Source organism: Ascaphus truei, chromosome 3 (genome assembly GCF_040206685.1).
Source record: "Ascaphus truei isolate aAscTru1 chromosome 3, aAscTru1.hap1, whole genome shotgun sequence".
In the NCBI taxonomy this organism is placed as follows: Eukaryota; Metazoa; Chordata; class Amphibia; order Anura; family Ascaphidae; genus Ascaphus; species Ascaphus truei.
This window is the reverse complement of record NC_134485.1, coordinates 291,245,388-291,268,593: the sequence shown is the minus strand read 5'-3', so window position 1 is coordinate 291,268,593 and position 23,206 is coordinate 291,245,388. Positions and strand designations below refer to the sequence as shown.

General features: G+C 41.4%; 1 protein-coding gene across 4 annotated transcripts in view; it reads right to left on the bottom strand.

Moving 5' to 3' along the window:
* DACH1 (dachshund family transcription factor 1) overlaps positions 1-23,206 on the bottom strand; it is a 466,035-nt gene that overhangs the window by 219,512 nt on the left and 223,317 nt on the right. For all 4 annotated transcript variants that reach the window (XM_075591024.1, XM_075591025.1, XM_075591026.1 and 1 more), the window contains exon 3: positions 17,425-17,580. In XM_075591024.1, the coding sequence (XP_075447139.1) occupies positions 17,425-17,580 (156 nt within the window). The remainder of the gene's footprint in view (positions 1-17,424; positions 17,581-23,206) is intronic.

The window sequence follows — 23,206 nt, the reverse complement described above, 5'->3', positions numbered from 1 at the left end:
CTGCATGGCATGGGGAGAGACAGGCACAGCATGGCATGTGGAGAGAGACAGCATGGCATGGGGAGAGAGACACAGTATAGAAAAGGAAAAACAGAGTCTGGGCGGTCACTGCTCTCCATAAACAATCCAAGTGCAATTAGTAAAAGAAAAAAAGCTTTATTTAATCAAAAATAGACATCAGTAGAGGGTAGAAAAAACCTCTTGCACGTTTCGTCTTGACAAATGGACTTTATCAAAGAGTACAAAAGAGAGAGAGACACAGCATGGCATGGGAAGAGACACAGCATGGCATGGGAAGAGAGACAGCATGATGTGGGGAGAGAGACAGCATGGCATGGGGAGAGAGACACAGCATGGCATGGGGAGAGAGATAGAATGGGGGGAGAGAGACAGAGAATGGGGGAGAGAGAGACAGAGAATTGGGAAGAGAGAGAGACACAGAGAATGGGGGAGAGAGAGAGATACAGAGAATGGGGGAGAAAGAGACAGCGAATGGGGGAGAGAGAGACAGAGAGGATGGATAGAGAGACAGAATTGGAAGGGTGGAATGAAAAAGTAGGGATGGGGGAGAACGAGAATGTAGGGAATAGGGGGAGAACGAGAATGGAGGGATGGGGGGAACGAGAGTGGAGGAATAGGGTGAATGATAATGGAGGTGGGGAGAGAGAGGATGGGGGGAGAGAGAATGGCGAGACGGGGATGAGAGAGAGCATGGTGTGTGTGTATGAGAAAAGGGGGGACAGAATGAGAGACATAAAGGAGAAGGGGCGCAGTTGGTGATGTAATTTGTTTTATAAATATTTTTCTTAATGTGTCCTGGTTTTTACTTTTGTAAATCTGGTCACCCTAGACATCCACCTTCAGCATCTTATCAACTAAATACCCAGGAAGAATTCTAAGCTTGCCAAGCCAGTCAAGCTCAGTGCCTTACCCAACCCAGCACGTAGACCATCATGTCACCCCCAGCTGTGACAAACATGAAGCAGTGACCAATATTTTATTGCAACCCTCAAATTCCCTAGACTACAAACAAATACATTACATCTTTATTGCTGACACTTTTCCTCTCTTCTTTTCCCCCCCCTATATACAGGTACCTAAAACAACAATACACTGGAGAAGTAGGGAAGGGAAGCGGGACTCAGCACAGGAACTTGATAGAGCCAATCAGAACTTGATAAAACCGTAACCTATACCATGTCCCTTCCACTATGCCCTGTCTCTTCAGTCTTTGCCACTGCACCACTCCTATTAAACCCGGACTTAAAAACCAGGGGGCTAAAACTCTTCCCCAACGTAGTCATAGATGCCCCACCCTTTCATTCGCCTACTAATATAAAAACTAAAACATGTCTTTACTGTGAATAATTCTGCATGTTTACCATTTAAGTATGGAAAATGGGGGAAGCCATGCACACCAAAAAAGAGATGCAAAGGAATTAATGCAAAAAATGAGGATAAACCCTGATGAAGGTGGTCAGCACCGAAACAGTGGATTTTGTGACAGTTTTTAGTCATTAAATGACTTTTTTGCATGAATTCCTTTGCATCTCTTTTTTGGTGTGCACAGCTTCCTTCATTTTCCATTAATGCTAGTACCCTGACTAGGTGTCCTGTCTGTAGCACCCATGCTGTCATTGCACTTTTTTTTCCCCATGTCCCCTTGTATTAGGGACATCCCAAGTTGCATGTTCTTGATTCCCTCTTTTATGTTTGATTCTACCATTTAATTATGACATAAGCTATGTTAATAAGATGAACAGCTAAGATGTATTTTCACTCCTTGAAAAGGCACAACGTAGCAACATAGCAACACAATTCAGTGCAGGCTTTTCTAACAATGACAGTGTTAGGCTGTCATTTCAAACATCTGCTTTTTATGTATTTTCTTTAAGGTATCTTGAGTACAGAGATTAATATTAGGTACATTTCTTCATATTGTAGACATCTGGGCTACAGTTTAAAACCACATGCTTTAAATTTAACACTGATTGACATCAAATTGCCATATTTTACAAAAGTCACACTTCTTAATGCTATCTTTAATGCTATTTGTGTGTTGTTCTTTTATTATGTAATACTTAAGGTTTTCTTGCTGTGCAATGGGTTTAGTAATACCAAACCTATAATGAATTGGAAATATTGCCATAGAACTTTAGACTGTTGCCGAGCAAGCTTGTGATGGTTTTTTCACCCGACTATTTAGAATCTGCTCACAGCACTGCCAGCTTAACCAAAAAGGATTAACTCTCATATCCAACTGAGAACACAGATAATTCTCAGTAATTGGTAAAAAATGAAGATGAATGGGGCTGAGAGATAAGGAGCAATTAGCTCATCAGCAGTTACAGCTGTGCACTCAATCCAACTCCATCTCTTGAGTCTCAGTCTTTTTTAAGGTACCCAAGCAGAATAAGTGTAAAAAAAACTATTCACTGCCCTATAAAACTAAGGAAAGAAATATCCTACCTAACGCCATTCTACTTTTTTCTAGACTAATTCCTAACTTTGCAGTCACCTGTTGTAGCTAACCATGTAAATTACTACATCTTACGATCTATGGCTAAAACATTTTTTTACTACTTTTTCTTTTAACATAAAACAAATGACTACAGTAGATACTCTTAAATTCCCTGTCAATCGTTTCATTATAGCAGCATCATCTGTTTGAAAATATAAGCAATTCCCTCATCTAATTATTGGGAGGATTTTAGGTTCATTAACATTGCCAAGGCAGACAATCAGAGCTGTGCTCAGTGGCCTGAAATCTCTGTTTCCTTTTATTTGATTTATCAAGGTCTTAAAGACTTTCCACTGGAAGCAGAATAGTAGTCCTGTCTTGGAAAACAGAAAACCTGTGCACTTAACCCAGCCAGTGCCAGAGCACTGAGCTCCAATGTAAAGTAATACATGTTGGTACTTAAAGCTGCCGTTCAAGCTGCCGTTTAAAAAAAAAAAATATTTATATATATATATATATATATATATATATATATATATATATATATATATATAATATATATATATATATATATATATATGTTTCCCATTCAATATGTGCATCAATACAATCTGCACACTGACAAGTGAATAGCTAAGCTGCAGATCGATCCGTTGTCCTGTAATCGATCACTTGCTCTGGGTTATTTAATACAGTTCTTGCACAGGATTCTGGGCAATGTAGTCCTGGAATATGACTGACTGGGTAGTTACTAGATACAATTGGTTCACTGCCAGAGAGAGGGTGGGGCCCGAGAGCCAGAGCCTATCAGAAGGGGATGGGGGCTGTCACTTTGGAAATGCTTCCTACATTAGAAACATTAAAAATGTCTTTAAAACATTTTTTTTTAAATGCAACAAGTATTTTCTCTTAGTACATAACTGATTTTTTTTTTTTTTTAAACACACGTAGGATATTGCTTAAACTGCTGCTTTAAGAGGTGAATGAAAATGGTTTGTTTATCCCTACCTACATTGTAAGACCTGCAAAAGTAATTAAAAGAAAAAAAGAATGAATGCAAAATGTGAGTGCTTAAAAGGCATAGCAATGTATTCTCTTACCTATAATTATAACCTCCCTACCCGTGGTTGCTAATTATTAGTTGCTACTAATGGGTTATTCTACCAAATGTGGTCCATGTCCATTCCTGTAGCTAGTCAGTATGGAGGAGTCAAGAGTTATGACCCATGGTATAACTAGACCAGACCCTCTTAGTTTAAGTCCTGTGTTTTGTTCTTATGCAGTTTGATATTTTAGTTTTTAGTTCCAGTTCCTAGTTTCATTAAGTAATTGTCTTATAGGAGGAGCGCTAAGACTTTTGGTAAACCCAGTTTAGTAGCAGCTACAGCAGTGCTCCTGTGGTTAGCAAGTGCTAAATTACTAGTTTCCAGGGCAATGGAACAAACAGGGGTTCAGTAAAGGTACACGATATTTCTAAACTAAGCAGATAACTCTTCTGGAATAACCCCTCTTACTTAGCTCCTTAAGCAAAGTGCCCAAGAATCACCTGTTGGAAAAGGTTTTTTTGCGGCAAGAAATCTTATTTCTAATTACTGCTGTTGAAGATTTTTATAATAAAGCCTATGGAGCCTATTCTATAAGCCCATTTATTGAGGCCTTTTCGGCCAAGATGCCTACTACTATTCTGTAAGCCTCGAGAATAAAGGCATGAATTGACAATTTTTTCAGCCATCCAAAACAGATCGCCAGGTGACCAGCGATAAGCCCTTTATCGGAAGGTTCTGAAACTAGTGCAATTCTAGTAGACTCAATACGTTTATCGAGGCTAATTGCAGCTCTAGAATTGCGAGTTTCTCCCAAAATCCTCAGGCCAGGAAAAGTTGGCGTGAGGCTGGGGAGAACCTGCTGAGAAGGCGGCGAGAGAGGACTTAGAAAACAAATGTGTTTTTCCTGCATCTGATTGATGCTGGGAGTCTTCGGAGCTGATACCGATTAATAGCAGCACCGGGGACCCCCGGCTTGAATCCCATTCAATAAAAATGCATTTACAGGCAACGTCATTACTTTAGAGGCTAACTGCTAAGGCAACGAGGGGGTTAATTACCACTGCCATGTTTATTGTGGATAGCGGGGGTGGGTGAAGGTGGTATTTGGACCTTGGTGGGTTTTTAGGTTTTGTGGGGGGGTTGCGGGTGGAGTTAAACCCTTCATTACCTTTGCAGTTAACACCGCTAAGTTAATTAAGTGGTTAACCCCTCCTGCTACCAAACGGTAGGCATAAACATCCATCCTTGGGGCTACTACCCCCTTCACCCAATCTCTCTACCCACAGTAAAAAAAATACACACAACAACCCTACTACCAACTTCCTCTACCCCTCCCCCCCAACACATACAGTACAGTAATGGGCAATATAAATATTATCCGCATATGGATAATAGCTCATTTGCCCTTTATAAAATCAAGCATTAGCCAGTCCGCATAAATAAAGTAAATAAAACTTTCTACTTACCCCTGCCATCATGAAGGGTATCAGCATACTCCAGGTTCATACCCTCCATTGCCAGCAAGAGTACATGAAAAAATACAATCTAATGGCCCCTAACACCTTAATCACCTAAAGCGATTAATAACCGCTATATTAATTAAGGGAACAAAGGAAACAATACAGACCGGCGCCTTAAAGTCCAAATGGGAGAGTATAGAGTTCAAATTGGTGAATTGGAGTGTCCAGCAAATGTTGCTTTGATCCAGTTGTCAACAGGTTCCTCAGCATCAGGATTAGTTAAATCATGCAGGGGAGACAAAATGTCAAAAGTGTATTTATTTTATTATTGTGTATTTTTGGCCTTCATGATTTGTATTAGGTTGACCATTGAGTGCTATAGTGGCTTATAATGCCCATAGTATATGGGTATGATGAACCACTGTGCCAATCAAAGGGTAGAGGTTGGGTATAGTGGCCCTTAGGTGGGTGGTTGGGCCTCCCAGGTGGGTAACGGGGTAGGGTGGGATAAACCTTTAATTACTATAGCAGTTATTAATCACTACGGTGATTAAGGGGTTAGGGGCCATTAGATTAGATTTTTTCATGTACTCTTGCTGACAAAAGAGGACATGGACCTGGAGTATGCTGACGAGGACGCCCTTCATGATGGCAAGGGTAAGATGAAAGTTTTATTTACTTTATTTATGCTGGATGGCTAATGTTTCATTTTATAATGGGCAAATGAGCTATTATGCATATCTGGATAATAGTTATTTTGCCCATTAATGTACTCTATGTGTTGTGGTGGGTTGTTGGGGGTAGAGGAGGAGGGTAGTAGGGTTGTTGTGTTTATTTTTGTTTCTTAGGGGTAGAGCAATTGGGTGAAGCGGGTAGTAGCCCCAATGGTGGGTGTTTAGGCCTTCCAGGGGGTAGCGGGACTGGTTAACCCCTTCATTACCATAGCTTTTCACACCGCTATGGTAGTGAAGGGGTTAATTCTTCCCACATCCTTCCAGGCAGGGCTAAGCATCCACCCTGGGAATACTACACCCTTCATCCATCCCCTCTGCCCAAAGAAACAGGCTATTAATGTTTAACCCTTTCATTACCATAGCGGCTAGCCGCTAATGTAATTAAGCTGTTTTAATATAAATTTTAATACTAGTATAGATAAGCAGGGTGTCTTCGGAGCAGAACCGCGTTGATTTGCGGTCCGGGGAACCCCTGCTTCCCAAGATACAGGCCCCATTATGGGGTGCCTATAACTCCTATGCATTTAAATGTCTCGTGTCACATGACTGTGGGAATAAAATGCATAAGAGACACCGCACCCCATAACGGGGCCTGTATCTCGGGAAGCAGGGTGTACTCGGACCTGAAATAAACACGGTTCTGCTCTGGAGACCCCCTGCTCATCTACACTAGTATTAAAATGTATATTAATATCTTGGGATCGCTGGCAAGATATGGGCCGGGAGAGGCGACTCTCTATGTGCAGCTCTCTCTGCAGCTGGAACAAATCACCGGGTGAGCCCTTTTGAAAGAGGCGAACATCGCTCCGCCGGCTTCTCGCCCGTTTTGGGAATTTTGCTATCACAGGTAATTGAGGGTTTCTGAAAACCGTGATAGCAACGCTCAAAAAACTGGCAGCTTAAACGGCCCAGCGATTTTTTTTAATGAAGGCATAGAATAGGCCTTTATGTATTTCTTCTATAACAGTCCTTTGTGTCCATTTTTGTCCATGATTGCTATCACCCCCAGAGATAAAACCGCAATGCCTACCTGTGGAAGGCTCTTGGCCTCTAGCAGATGAAAAGTGACCACAGTTAAACTTGTTGTTATAGATCTTATTACAGTGCCTCATTCTCTGAAGTAAAATGTCTTTAAATGTACAATACCTCTAAGAAACTATTAATTCAATAAAAGTTGCAGTTCAAAGTCCAAGTAAACATATTGATCCTAGAGAGTTTTGTTGCATGTTGTGATACCTTTTTGGGGAATCAACAAAAAAGTTATCCATAGATGGAATATAGCGTACAGGTCATGTATTAAAGACTGTCAAAAAAAACATACAATTTACAGATAATAAAAATCCTGTCGCCTTCACATGTATTTTCTTTTACGTGTCTGGTGCTGTTCTATGGCCCTGTTTTACAGCAGACATTTTATGTCTTTGATTTATAACTTCAGTACAGTTAGTCAAAAGATTGGAGTGTCCTAACTGCTGAATCACTTTAATTGTAATGGCTGAAATTTGAATCGCTTTACAAATCAACGATAAAACAAAATGACAGTGTTAAGTTATTAAGTAGTTTTATACTTAAAAGTGCAGTCCCTTATCTAAACAAAATGAACCCATTGCATCTTGAAAGAGTTAAAAGTAATCATCTATAATTTTGTATGTGTAAGCTGAATCATGGAAACAGTTTGACTTCCTCCCCTTTGTGTGATTGAATAGGGTTTTGCACAGGTGTAGTGATATCCCATTCCCCTTCCAGCATTTTGGTCCTGTGAAAAGGATGAAGCAGTGAAATGGTAGAAGAAACATTCAGTCCTTTACTCAATATGCTGTGCAGTTGCGTCCCATGCTCGTGAAGGCTTTAGCCTCACTCATTGGAAACTTTTCTCCAGAATTGGGATGTGGCTTTAAAGCATGTTGACATACACTCCACTCTTAATAAGCACTGTACGCAAAACAGTGATTATTACTAAGGGTAGATACACAGAGCTCTGTTAAATCTTGTCTAATAATGTGACCTTACCTAAATAGGACGTTAGCTTCCCTGGGTTTAGCGGGCATCCACAAAATGAAATAAATATATATATAAAATGCCCTTTGCGTCCCTTTCATAATTACTCCAGCATAACAGAGCTCAGCATTCTGGTTTTAGCATTTAAAATAGAAACGTTTATTTTGAAGATAAATACTCACATACAAAAATAGTACAAAATGACGGCGACGTCAAATAAATTATGATATCTTCAAAGATGGTTGCATATTATTCTGTTCCTGAGTGGAATACTTCTGTTTGATCTTGATATCATGATGTTAAACCTGGTTCTTTCTCTCTCCTGGTGTTATCTCTTCTCTCCTCCTTCTCGGTGTAATCCCTCTCCCATGCTTCTGTGTGTAATCCTTCTCTCATCTAACTAGCTAAACACTACTAGATATTTATCCAGACAACATTACCTAGCCAGCCTTTCTTCTACTGATTCTATTACCAGATAAGGTCCTACAGCTTAAAACAGATCATATATGTTAAAGAACTACCCACCCTCCATACAATGGAATCAAAACTACTTCTTATTAATTTTGATTACCTCAGCATATCATCAGTTGTCGATGGTCACTCAAATATCACCCGCAGGGTCCCCCTGGGTCAGACAACCCTAACGTAGTACCTAATTTATTATTACATTCTTGCATTAACTATAACAAAGCTCTGAGGATATGCATTGTTAGAGGGAATACCTATTTTGCATTAGCACAAACGTCCGTTATAGTAACCCAAAGGCTCATTAAGGCTCACAACAACACTTAACACTGTGTTACTGTGCTTTGAGGATCCCTGATAGCACGTATCGAGACATTAACTGAAGTTAACGTCTCGTTAAGTCATTAATGGACCTCAGAGGATCAACCCCCAAGTTGTTTCCAAATTGTGAGTCTGGGCCATTGAATTACAAATTACTCAAAACCTTTTTAGTTTTTAACATTCCCCCAAAATAATATAAACAAGAAAACAATTTTACAATTATGTGTTCCAGCTGTAAAAGAGAAAGTAACAGGAACGTGACTAAAAACTTGAGAAAAGCAGCACTGTGGATTTAATTCCTACGGTTCTGTCAAAGAATGCATTTTAGATTTGCTAACCACATAAACATAATGCAACTTTTCTCTTCCAAGTAATGCTCAAAGTAAAAGTAATGCCATATAAAGTTATTTATTTTACAGTGGGTTAAAGCTGCAGACAAAGCAATTTCCTACATGTGTTATTTTTTTTAATAAATCAGTTCTGTTCTATGAGAAAATACTTGTAGCATTTTTTTAAACAACTCTGAATGACACTTTTAATGCTATAATGTAACATGCATTTTTGTTTTTCTAGCAAACATTTACAAAGTCACACCCCCTTCCTCTTCTGAAACAGGCTTTGGCACACCCCTTTTTGAGCCCTGCCCTCTCTCTATCGTGCGCCAATTGTATCTAGCGACTGCCTGGTCACATGATCTTCCCCACAGAACTTTGCATTTTTGGTCCTCTTCTACTGCACTGACAACCATTTAGTGAACCCCGAACCGAATCTTCGTTAATCGATCACAGGAGAACTGTTCGATTGCCAACTTAGCTAATTAATTATGATTGCGTGGCTCATATTGACGAACATATTTAAGGGGGGAAATAACATTAAAATAAAAAACCTCAGCTTGGACTGCTGCGTTAAGCTCTAGGAAAACTCACAAATGCTAGGGAAGGTCAATGTATGTAGGTTTATTTTGGCATTATCATGAGGTAGAATCCTACATCGAAACTACTAAGTACAACACGTATGTCGATGATGTAAATCATTTAACCATTTGATTTATTACAAAAAGTGGGCACTAAAAAGTCCCTAATGTTGATTTAGTAATATCGCATGTACTTAAGAGTTTTACAATTCATGAAATAATGTGGTGGTGGGGGGAGGGGGGGATAAAGCCTGCAATATCATAAGTACCTCTTTACATTCAATACTCTGCGATTGTTTGTGATCCTATTATTCCAGCAAAATGGTGTCCTGTGTTTCCTATGTTTGGAAACAGAGAACCCCAATGTCTTTTATGATTGCTTCACTTCCTTAAAGAAATAATAAAAAAATACAAAATGTCTATGAATGTGGGTTAAACAATGAGATTTTCTTGGAACATCTGTTTTGCGATCACATTTTGAATAGATATGAACTCATTTCCTACTAAGCGAGCCTTTTACTATTGTTGATATCTGTTTACCAGTTCCATGAGTCAGATATTAGCTGGTGGCCAAGGTTCTTGTAAATACTGTGACTATTCCCTAGACAGTGATTTTTCCACAATATCGAATGAAAAGGGAAACATAACTGTATTTTTCTGCTTCTCGTGAATAATATTCTGCAGTGAAGCTTTTATGCATAGGGAGGGCTAACTGTAAACAGTCTACTTAAATTATCCTTTCCTATCATTCTAATTGTTTAATGGGATATTTCACGTTAAACAGTGCATGATAATAAAGGATGTCTTATTGCTTCCAGTGTTTTTACCAAATGTTATTTTTATACACAGATGTCTACAGTTATTTATATTAATGCCTAGAAACTGTATATATATTCCATGATTAGCATTGTCTTATCAAGATAAGAATATAGCTCATATCACCCGACCTGTCACAAGAAAGTACTTGATATTAAGGAGAGATTGCAGACATCTCAGCAATCAATATTAGAATGGTTACAGTATGGAAGCTCCAGCTAGTGCATATCATTTTGTCAGCATCTATTTCTATGACCAAATGAAGCATTAATTCAAATAATAAATCTATGGTGATTTAAATCTAGGAATGAGCACCTGCCTGCTTTAATGATTTATTTTGTACATTTCAGTAAGCAGGAGATTTGTCCATATGAACTGACAGGTCACCTTCAGATGCCAGCAGCAGGCTGTTTATCACCATGCAGACTAGCATCTCATCTTAGCAAGTAAATATTAAACTAAAGGAATCCAATTGATTGTGAATGGGGGGGAAAAGGCGTCACGGCCATATATTTTTTTTTCTCAGGCTGGTAATGCCTCATTCTGATCAAACCATGGACTCCTTGCTATCCTAAAATGATAGTTCTAGTGGGAGGATGTGAGTTCAAGGTTATCATTTCAAATTGGAATAGAGGAGATAGAATAATTACCTATTAGCTTTGTTGGCTGCATCAGACTCCCTTTACTTTATGACCTCTGTATTTCAACTGTAGCCAATTCACAAATATTTGTAATATTTATTTATAATACTGACATGGTCTATTAAAATGTACCTTTGCTTTGGATTACCATTGTCAGTAAATAAATAAACATGCAAACCGTTGTGAAGGGTGCATATATGTTTCATGAAACAAGAAAAAAGTCAATCCTTAGTTCTGGATTTACACCGTATTTTCCAGATGCTATCACAATGTTATCTAATACATTATATTAGACGCTGGATATATTTAATGTCACCACTTCTGTACTCCACATCAGAAAGGTATCAGTTTTAAAATCTTGGGGTTCTAATGCAAAATGGGAATGTTGTGCTATTTTCCACTTATGCATGTGTAGGTAAGCCCCTTTACCTCTGTGGCGGGTGCGGGAAGGGGAGGGAGGCTGTAGAGGTGTCGGGTGCTGTCGGAGCTCAGCGGGGTACCGACAAAGAAGGGCGCCGCCATGTTGGATATCAGCGCATGCACGGAGGACACGGTGCGCATGCGCAGTAGTTGGGAGTTGCTGTGGCCATTATAAGGGCTCCGCAAGGGACGACATGTCCCAGGATCCTCAGGGAGGGCAGGCACCACATGGGGCATTGCAGCCAATAGGGATCCTAGCAGAGAGCAGGAAAGGACACAGTTTGGCGTGAAGAGAGCGTGCGCTCAGCCATGCTGGGGACAGCAAGAGAGAAGGTAGTGTCTGGTGCCATTGGCTCCCGGACTATGCCAGATCTCCACCGTAGGTTCCAGATAGGCCCTGAGCCCCTTCTAAGTTGTGGTTGCTGCAGGGAAGGCACCCCAGATAGGGATGCTCCCCTGTAGCCACTACAATAGTGCTGTATAGTGATAGTGTGTTGAACCATAGGATGGACGACCACGCGGTGATCTGTTGGCCTGCGGTCTGGGACCAGACCACAAGCACTGGGTTGGTCAAGCACTGTAGAATCTCTGGCTCATGTGAACGCCACTACCATGCATGAAGCTCCTGCCTGGTTGCAGTTCGACTTCAGGGAATCGACCCTGCCTGCAGACTGGAAGAGACATCTATGTGTTAAATTGGAGGAGCGCCGGGAGGTGATCTCCACCAGCCAGATGGACGTGGGCTGCAGCAAGAATGCCCAGCACACGATCCGGCTGAATGACACCACACATTCTGGGAATATTCCACAACCATCGCTCCCAGAGATGTGGAGGATGTGAGGGACATCCAGAAGGAGATGGAGACAGCGGGCATTGTAACAGAGTCCCGTAGCCCCTACACTTCCCCTATTGTGGTAGTAAGCAGGAAGAATGGGTCCGTCCGCCTATGTGTGGACTACCGCACCCTGAACCGTCGCAGGAAGTCAGTGGTTCAGCGTGCTGGACCTGAGATCTGGATACTACCAGGTACCCATGAGCTCAAAAGACCAAGAGAAGACAGCGTTATTCTGCCCCCTCAGGTGCTACCAGTTCACCCAAATGCCACAAGGCATTTGTGGTGTGGCTGCGACATTTCAAAGGTTGATGGAGAAGACCATCAGGGATATGAATCCCCGAGAATGCCTAGTCTACCTGGACGTTATCATCGTGTTTGGCAAAACACTTGTAGAGCACGAAGGACGCCTTCTAAAAGTGCTGGGCAGACTGGGAAGAGAAGGACTAAGTTGTACCTGGACAAATGTCGCTTCTGCCGCACGTCGGTCACCTATGTGGGTCACATAGTACCCACGGAAGGAGTGACTACCGACCCCTCTAAGGTCGAAGCCGTAGTGAGCTGGCCCAGACCAGACAATGTGATGGAGCTGCGATCCTTCCTGAGGTTTTGCGGATACTTCCGTCGATTCGTAGAGGGGTACTCCAGCAAAGCCACGGTCCTCAATAATCTATTGGGGATCAACCCGAGGAATCTCGGCAGAAGGCCGTGTCCCCACGGACACCATTCGGAGACAAGTGGACATCCGCCTGCGAAAAGGCATTCACAGGACTCAAGAAAAGTCTCACAGAAGCACCTGTCTTGGCCTACACCAATCCAGAGCAGCCGTATATGCTGCATGTGGATGCCAGCTTCAATGGACTGGGAGCTGTACTATATCAAAAGTACCCTGCTGGCCTCCGCCCAGTGGCGTATGTGAGCCGAAGCTTGACGTGAAGTGAAAAAAATTATCCAGTTCACAAACTGGAGTTTCTCGCACTCAAGTGGGCGGTAGTCCATAAACTCCACGACTACCTGTACGGGGTCTCTTTCGAGTTACAGACCGACAACAATCCATTGGCCTACATTCCGACCTCCGCTAAATTGGATGCCATCGGCGACAGGTGGTTGGCCTCTCTATCCAATTACAAATTTGCACTAAAGTAAAAGCAGGGCCCTTGAACATCGGAGCCGATGCTCTGTCTAGAAGATCTGGACTGAGTGCCAATCAGACGATAGTCCGTGGGAAGAAATCACTGGGCCTGGGATTTGGACAATGTGCTCAACTGCCGCAATAGTGGACGACAAGGTTGCGTTCTCCGAACTAAGAGTGGCCGATTCACTAGGATGTCAGTCCAAGGCACTCCTGCCGTCTACTGCCATCCCGAAGACATGTCCATCACCCAAGATACCATCATAATTTGGAAAGAATTGGTGGTGTACTAGATGCGAAACCCGATGGCTACAGCTATACGCCAGGCCATTCAACAAAACAACCCCTCCTTGATGAAGCGTACACCTACCGACACGGTCACTGTCATCATGAGGGAATGGGACAAGTTCCACATGGAACGTGCACTTCTCTACAGGATCGTCCCATATCATAACCATCCAGTGATGAGACAACTAGTATTGTGTCAATGCTTGAAGTACCATGTTCTACATTCTCTGCATGACGATCATGGACATTTGGGGGTAGAAAAAACCTTCGGCCTAGTGAGAGATCCGTTCTTCTGGCTCAAAATGAGGGAATCAGTAGAGGGCCATTGTCGAAAGTGCCTGCAGTGTATACAGCAGAAAACACTGCCCACACGTGCCGTCCCAATGGGACACCTAAAGAGCTCCTTTCCCAAGGACCTAGTCTGCATGGACTTTCTTTGTATCGAGGCAGACTCAAAGGGCATCAGGAACATCCTGGTAGTGACCAACCACTACACCCAATAGGCTCAAGCGTTCCCACCAAGGATCAAAAATATCTCACAGTAGCCAAAGTGCTGTGGGAGAAGTACTTCATCCACGACGGGTTGCCGAATCGGATGCACACCGATCAAGGGAGAGACTTCGAGAGCAAGATGATTTAAGAGCTTCTGAACTTGCTCAACATAGAGAAGTCCCATACCACTCCATACCACCCTGAAGGAGACATCCTGCTTGAAATGTTCAACCAAACCCTACTGGATATGCTAGCCATACTAAAGGGCTCCCAGAAAGGCTAATGAAGCAAGCATGTTGAACCACTCGTGCATGCCTACAATTGCACCCGGCATGAATCCATGGGGTATACCCCCTACTTCATGATGTTCGTCCGAGAAGCGCAACTGACTTTGGACCTCCGTCTCCGGGTATCCACCATTGGAGTGCCAAACATGACCAACTATAAGTATGTGAGGCAGCTCTAGGAACACCTTTACAGAGCATATCAGTTGGCGGTAAAAGCCACCGCCAAACTGAACGATGGCAACAAGCGGAGTTATGACCACAGAGTCTGCCATCGAGAATTTCGGCCCAGAGATGCCGTTTTCCAGTGAAATCTAGGAGTCCCCTCCAAATAAGCTAGCGGACCACCACGAGAAGCTCCGTTCAAGGTAGAGTCGCAGGTTCTGGGCCACCTTGTCTACAGAATCTGAGACATAGATGCAAGGGTAAAGGTCTGGCATTGCAATCAATTGCTGCCCATTCCTCAAGTGGAGGAAAGTGACCCCAAACCAGATTCAATAGCAACGGCCAGTGAGCCAGAAGGGCTCAAAGAGAATCCAGATTCAGTAGCCGAACAAAATCAAGATCCTTTGGAAGGAACCTCCGCCAACTCGAATGGAGACTGGTGGGCACCACCCAAAGAAGCAACAGGTAATGGGCCAGTGTCTCATGTAACCTCCCCAGTTGCTTCAGCAAGCCATCAACCCAAGAAGCCAGAGCTTTATCCCCCAAAGCGACTGTTCAGGGTCTGATTCATACCTTATGAGAGGACCAGGTCCTCAAACCGATGGTAGTCTTTCCAGCGAATATACTGGAGAAGAGACTCACAGGAGTCAAAGAGTGAGACACCCGCCAACAAGATTGGCGTAGGATTCGTTAGGGGCACCTCACTATAAGTCTCAGCAGCTGTCTCAGAGCAGGTTAGCCTCTTTTATAGCCATGCTCACAGAACTGTTTAACATTGTTTAAAGTAATTGCACCCCGTTAAGTTGTATGTTATGCACTGTATTTTCAATGTGTAAATTATGTGTAACATGTTGTTCCCAAGTGGGGACGTTGGTTTCTCCACCAGGGGGAGGATGTAGTCAAGCCCCCTTACCTCCATGGCAGGTGCGGGAAGGGGGAGAGGCTACAGCAGTGTCTGGTGCCATCAGAGATCTGCGGCCCAGGATCCTCATGAGGGCAGGCACCATGTGGGGAATTTCAGCCAATAGGGCTCCTAGCAGACAGCAGGAAAGGATACAGTTTGGCACGAATAGAGCGTGTGGTCAGTCGTGACAAGGGACAGCAAGTGGCCACAGTGCCAGTGGCTCCCGGACTAGGCCAGATCTCCCCCGTAGGCCCCAGATAGGCCCCTCCTAGGTTGTGGTTGCTGCAGGGAAGGCCCCCCCAGATAGGGACGCTCCCCTGTAGCCACTACAATAGTGTTGTATAGTGATAGTGTGTTGTACCGCTGGACGGGTCGCCACGCGGTGATCTGCCACCTGTGGTCTGGGACCAGACCATAGGCTACTTCAGAGACGTTAAGGGAGACAATCCAGCTGGAGCTCCCTCAAGACACGGACATCGTCAGTAAAGGGAGAGAGGATTCACGTTGAGGGTTCACGTTGTGGTCTTGCAGATCTACCATCTCCCATTTACCCTGTTCTGGCCTGAGACCAGGAAGGTACACACCTGCACCAATGACTCTACACATGGGTAGTGCTATTCCACACACACACTTTGTGTGGGCCTTGTCTGTGGAGACCAAGATGGTTAGGTGCCCAGGCACACTCAGTACTTTGGGGGAACCTTACCGGGTTGGTGAACACAGTGTTGGGTCACTGTATTGTGGGGGACATTGTGCTGGGAGTACCACTGTTATTATTGTTATTATAGAGTGTTAGTAAACCAGGTATATATACCTGTGTGTGTGTATTCTTCTCTGTAATTGGTTCCTGTGAGGGGTTATCCCGCTATGCTGGGATCCCTCATCAGGTGGAGGCGCTGTACCGAGAAGGGCTAGAGCACATCCAAGGCTCCCAGCGGCGGAGGCTTAGGCCTTCTGTGAGCCACAGGTAATTCAACACGTGTAGTTCCATTAGTCATAGGGAAAAGAGGCTACACATGTAAAATACACCATCTTAATATATACTGTATGCTTGTGGTAATCTTCATTAATGAGACTAATTTTTTCAGATGTTCTTTTGACCTTTTGCTACCTTTTGCATTGCATTTAGAGTTGCTCAGTTTCAACTAAGTTATTACAATTCATTTTGGGTGATCTTCTTATTCACTAAAAATAGACTTTGGAACTGTTTACTTAAAGCAGCACTCAATTTTGGTTTGTTTTTGGAACGCACACATCGTTTTAATTCAGTGGCAAGCTCTAACTGACCCCCTCTTCCCATTCCTGGTTGCCAGTATATTAACCCTTAAATCCCCTAGTTCCGGATAGCCAATAGAAAGCCGCGACATCATTGGGAGACGATGTTGCGGGCTCCTAGGAGTGACCTTGTTGTTTTTGCTAGAACCTGGCATAATGTAAAACTTACATTTACCGGCAACCGAGGTATTCCCAGAGCTGGAAGCACCGCAGGACTCCCTAGTTCTACTAAAGTAAGGGGGAAAAAAGAGTTTTGGAGAGTGTGCTGCTTTAGTACAATATAGTTTAATTTACAATATCTATTTTTAAGCATGAATTTGCATTTTCATTACTACAATTACTAAGTGTGTTTGAAGCTTCAAATACAGACTTTCCTTTCTCTCCATAAAAAAAAATGGATATTGTTTATTGCACACAAGGCAAAACGTTACTAAAAAACATTCAAAAAAGTATTACCCCTGATAACAGGTAGACAAAGTGTTTGGTTGTGAACCACTAATGCAGTATGTATTACCCAATCAAAATACATTGTACTAGAACTAACAAACAGTTTTCTGTCAGGGAGTCGTTGTCTGACATAGCCGTCTACAAAGGAACAGTTGTAATTAACGTTCAATATTTAACACTTACAGATGGTAAGATACAGTCACAGTACTCTGTATGGTTTATCAGAGCTGTATTTCCCCCCACAATATTATCATTACAACTTGGCAGAACATTGGTAGCATACTGTATGTGGAATTGTAATGATTAAATTAGCAGTTTCTTGAAACTTACCAATACTTGAATTGAGATCTCCATTGTCAGAGTCTGCCCCGTGCTGGTTATTGCTGCCGTGATAGTTGGTTAGGGCTTCTAACTTGATTTTTTTCACCTTCATTGCTTCAGCAATAGCTGCATTGGTGGCGGCTGCTGCTGCGGCTGCTGTCAAGCCTGTCAAAACAAAAGGTGAAACTCAAAATGCAATAAACCGTGATTCTTCTGATAATGTTCATTACAAAAAATATTCAAGCTCGGTCTTTCTACAATCATTTACTGCATAAATGCTCTTTAACACCTCCATTATTTCATTCTAGTAAGTACTAAAGGACCTCTATTTCCAGAATGTATGCCTGTGAGTATAAAATATCATGATTTGTTTATCATGCAGAAAAAGTGCTTGACACAAAAGCGAATGTTTTGTGTAGAAAGCAATAATGTTTTACTTTTGTTTTAGCTAATAAATAACATGTCTACATTTTTTTTAGGTGAACAACAGTGGAATTCCATATACAGTAAATTACTGAGTCCATTTTTGGTTTAACTTTTGTCCATTATCAAATATTTTAAAAAAAGAATGAGATCAGAACACAGAAAGAAGAAAATCAGCTTTTATGTCTATTTATGATGCAACAGCAGATCTGTCAGCTATGTTAAAAAGATTCCAATAATATACTGTATATTAAATGTTGCATTAAGAGAGTGGTTTTATAGACCTATAAGAAGAGTTAGCGAGAAGTTACGCCATGAACATTATTATAGAAAGCACTGCTAAAACTGGAACTGAAAAATAGCTAACATAAAATCTTGGACAACACTGTTGTTCCTTGTTTGTTAATATCCGAGAAAGTAAGACATTGTGAAAGGTGTAAAAATGCTCAGCAGATTAGTGTCACAGCTTTTTAGCATTAGTACTGAGGAATTGATAAGATGTTTATAGTTGTCATTCTTCTTCTTGATTATTCAGGGAGACAGGCAGCTTTATAAATATCTCATCACTCCACCATCGCAGAAATTTCATCGACAGTACTCATAGAAAGCTATTAGCAAGCTGAATCAAACTATTACAAGGGGAAGAAAATCAAACATGTGGCATTAATACGCAGTCTAGATTCCAAACCATCTGATAGGCAGATGGCATAAAGCTGATTTTCCAGCTGAAATGAAGGGGTGCATCATTTAAAACCTTGTTTGCATTCTAACTGATATCAGAGCCATATTGATAGACACAATACATCATGGCATTATTTGAACAGCCTAGTTTGTTTCAATCATAAATGTTTACAGCTTGTTTTTATCTCAGGGAAAATGGTTCCATGGTTTACAAAATCTATTGTTTACTTTAGCCAATCCATAATAATATTCACAATCAGGAATACAAAAGTAGATTTAGGATATTTAGAGGGTAGAGCTATTTTTTTTAATAACAAAATTATACTATAAATATAAAATTGTAGTACCAAAATGTATACAGTACATATTGATTCACTTATATATCCTTTTCTTAATCAATAATCTGATTAAGTAAAATGTTAGATGCATGCACATGACACTGGTCGTATATAAAACATTTTCTTCTACTGTTTGAGAAAGTGCTGTGTGCAATATGGTATACCTGTGTTACCTGAGAGAATGCTCCAAGTAAACAGTAGGAAGCATTCATAATACATTGGCCAACATTGCCGCCTACACTTTCTATTTCATATATCTATATTCCTGCTGTGGCTACATCTCAGGATTTTTTTCCCTTTATGCCTGGATTGTTCTTTTACAACAGATACAGCAATGTGTCAAATATACACAAGCTAAAAAAGCTAGATGTCTAGATAAAAATCTAAATTATAGTGGAAATTATCCCTCCCATCCAAAAATGAATATGTCCCACATGTTGGTCTGCACTATGGGCCCCCCAACTCAGCACCACTGTTTTATTATACCAAAGTACAAAAAGACCTAATCACTATTACCTTACAGTTTATTTACTGATACAGCAATAACACCCCCCCCCTACACCCCACTCCTGGTGTTGATTACTAAAGTAAGCTAAAGCTGAGTCCCCAGTGTAGGTTGTGGCACGTGCAACGGCTTGTGAACCATACATACCACAGCACAGCCCTCTATGGGGCAGGCCCCAGTGGGTGTGTGTGTGCGAGCGCGCAAAGTGCGGTGACGCGTTCGCTGGCAGGGAAGTCAAGAATTTTGTCTTCTCGTGCTGTGACCTGATCACGTGGTCACCGCGCAGCCAATGGAAGGGCAGATATGCCTCGTCATGGCCGCACACCCCCCCTCCCCCCGTGCGCATCCCATTGCTCCCCTACAGACCGCACAACGTGGCTTTCAACTGCGCATGCGCTACCAGGCGCGCGTGCTGCAGGTAAGATTGGGGCCTAAGGAGTTAATGGTAAGCAGTAATAATAGGCTCCCTATTTCTATAGATCAGACCCCCCTTTTATTGTGTTTCAGTTAGGGACAGTGCCCTATAAGTTAGGATCCTGTAGCATGACTGTGACAGGGCCTTACCCCCGTCTAAAAGGGCTCAAAATGGAAAACCTGGATCTGACGGATGAGTCCAGCAGGGAGCTGGTTAATTGCACCCATAGTAAGTATTTGGGAGGGGGTTAGTGTTGTAAGTATGTATTTGAGTCAGTAGTGTTGTACGTACGTATTGTGGGTAGATTTGTAAGTATGTATTAGGGGGGAAGGTAGTTAAAGGGAAAGGGCAGTGGGAACAGCGCTAATGCTTGAAATGCAAAAATTAGTGTATAATAACAACTAATAATATATAAACTCCTAAAATATTAGGCAAAGGCTGCCAGGCACAATAGGGGGGAAGGTAGTGTTATATTTATGTATTTGGGGGGATGGGAGTGAATGTATTTGGAGGGAGGGAAGTGTTTTATGTTTTTTTATGGGGACAGTAGTTTTGTATGTATTTTGAGGGGGATAGTGTTGGTATTATGAAGGGGTAATTATTGTGAGGGGGATTGCGTGGGGGGAGTAGGAGAGAGTGAGGAAAAGAGAGAGGGGTGACGGGGGGAGAGTGAGTAAGGAAGAGAGGGAGTAACCGTGGGACATGGGGGAAAGAAATACATGGGGAGAGGGGGGGGGAATAGAGGAGAGAGCTCACGAGGAGGTGTGAAATGGAGGGCTCACAAGACCGCCAACAGTAGAAATCGGTTGGCGGCCCTGGATATGAACGATATTCCCTTTATCCCTACATGCAGTACAAAACCACAGCCAGGGGAATGGTCTTGGCAGAATCAGCAGGTTAAGCAGACTCTGTTGAGCTTGACTCTAGCATTCCATGCTTATTTTTGTCCCATCTTTAAAATTAGGCTCGTATTCCTATCAAATTATTTAATTTCAATTATACTAGCATATTTTTGTACATTGTTCACATTATAATTACCTTTTTTAATGAATAATAATAACAATGTATTATTTCATATCACTGGCATCACTGTCCAATCCAATAGATAGAATTTAGCTCACATTTACAAATTTGGTACATAATTATCAGGGAAACAGAGTAATAAAACAAGGGTAAGTAATAAGCCACCTCATGATTGCTACATATGAGGCTGTTTAAGAATACTGCTTCAAGAACTTCATGATATAAATGTCATCAAATAAAATAATGTATCTTAAATTACCAAATTTACCATGAAAATAATTTTACGCAAGGCTGATAAAGACTGAATAAATACAGCAAACCCCTTCCAAGCCTAAAAAGACACACTGACACAAATAAACATTGAATAATATTTATGCTTGACAACAGTTTAAGAAAAATACATGAGTCAATAGTGGTAATGACATTGGAATGAAGCAGAACATCCATGTTAATTACTTTACAAAGAGATGGTTTGTTTGCATGCATCAACATCAATAATTCAGATGGTCTGACATTTTACAAAGTTCCCCTTTTCATGTGTCCATACCACTTAATTTGAGCTCTTTTGTATCACTGTTCAGTAATTTTGCTACTACAGTAAGTGATTTTTTTCACTAGGTTTTAGGATGGATTCTCCTACCTCAAAACTGGTGTCTTTACTTCTAGATTCATTCTTATCACTTTATGAAATCATCACTTTACAGATTTGGACTGTAGTTGAAAATGCTATAAGGCAAACAAATAATGTATTCAATTAATTTAAAAAAAAGTACATTATGTTGAAGGCTTTTCAAGAACCAGAGAGGTAAATAATGAATTTATTAACTAAATCAGCTATTACCTTACACCAGGGGTGGGCAACCCAGTCCTCCAGGGCCAAGTCAGCTTTTTGACAGAGCCATCTGTGCTGAAGCAGGGATATCCTGAAAACCTGAAATGTTGGTGGCCCTTGAGGATTGGAGTTGCCTTGCCCTGCCTTACACTGTGCTTACATGTATATTACATGCCTTTCCTACACTCGTTCCAATCTCCAAGGCCTGCTGCTGCTGCCTCAATGCTTAGCATGAGCACATTTCCCACAATGCAGCACCACCTGTTTCCGTGCCATTGAAAGAATTAGCAGGTTCCTCCAGTATTACAAACAGTCATAGATGCTAATCTGACTCTAGCAGCACTTACGTATGATCATACAGTATATGTGTAAATTTGGTGAAAATCAACACATTTCGTTGTGGAATTGTGAACATTTTTGCATTAAAAATGTTTACAATTTCCAGAATTCACATAACAAACTGCAAGACATCCAGACACCTCTACTTTTTGGAATATTTATCTTTACATTCAGGATCCCCTAGCTTAAAAAAACAGTTAAATAGCCGTAGGAAGCACTTTGTGAACTGGGACAAAGTCACTTTATCTCACAAAAATATATTATTAGTTCTAAAGAATAGGAATGTCACATGCTTGCAAATTCTGCTAGGGTTTGGGATACATACAGTACATAATGTAGTCAATATAGTATAAAAAATAAATAGGTAACTAGATTATGGTCAGTGTACTTACTTGTGGTAGGATGTGTACTTGGGTCACATTTGTATGTCCTAAATTTCTTTAGGAATTACTGATACATTGACTGCCTTTCAAATGATTGATAATAATTATCATACCTAAATAAATATGAACAGGGAATAAATTGCTATGAATTGTAGAGGATCCGGCTAGTCCTCAAACTTCTGTGATCATAGAGGGCCCCATCAACCACAAGTCGTCGTCCCCCCCTTCTCAACAAATGAGCCCGATGGTACTAACACCAATCATCCTGCTAAAAAAATGGGCTGAACAGCACACCATGGCCACCCTCCCACTCAACAAATGACTCAACAGTACTGTGGAGTCGAGAGCCCTGGAAATCTTTTCTGTTGGCCTGATACCCAGAGATATGAAGAACAAGATGAAAACCTACTTGACGTCATATCATACTTGAAAACAAGAGGTAACTCTCAATGTATTACTTCCTGTTAAAACATTCAATAAATAAATAATTGTGCCGTGAGGAATAAAATTGTGTTATTGTGTGACTCACAAGTATTGTATTGATGTAAAAATTGCACAATAATAAAACCCTAGAGCAGTAAAACTTGCACCAGCGGAAATTTGTTATCGTGCGATAACTACTGCTACAGTATATCGTTGGCTACATCTGTAAACAAAAACACAGACGTGAGATAACGCAACTAGGATCATAGTTTTCATTTTTTCCTTGGGTTGCTTAATGTACTGTATTTAATTCAAAATATTTTACCAGGAAGGATGTGGGTTCCATTACACATTAATTGTAATTTGAATATGTATGATTAAATGCTTTTGCATTTCTCAAATTAAAATAAATAGTTTATGCTTGTGACA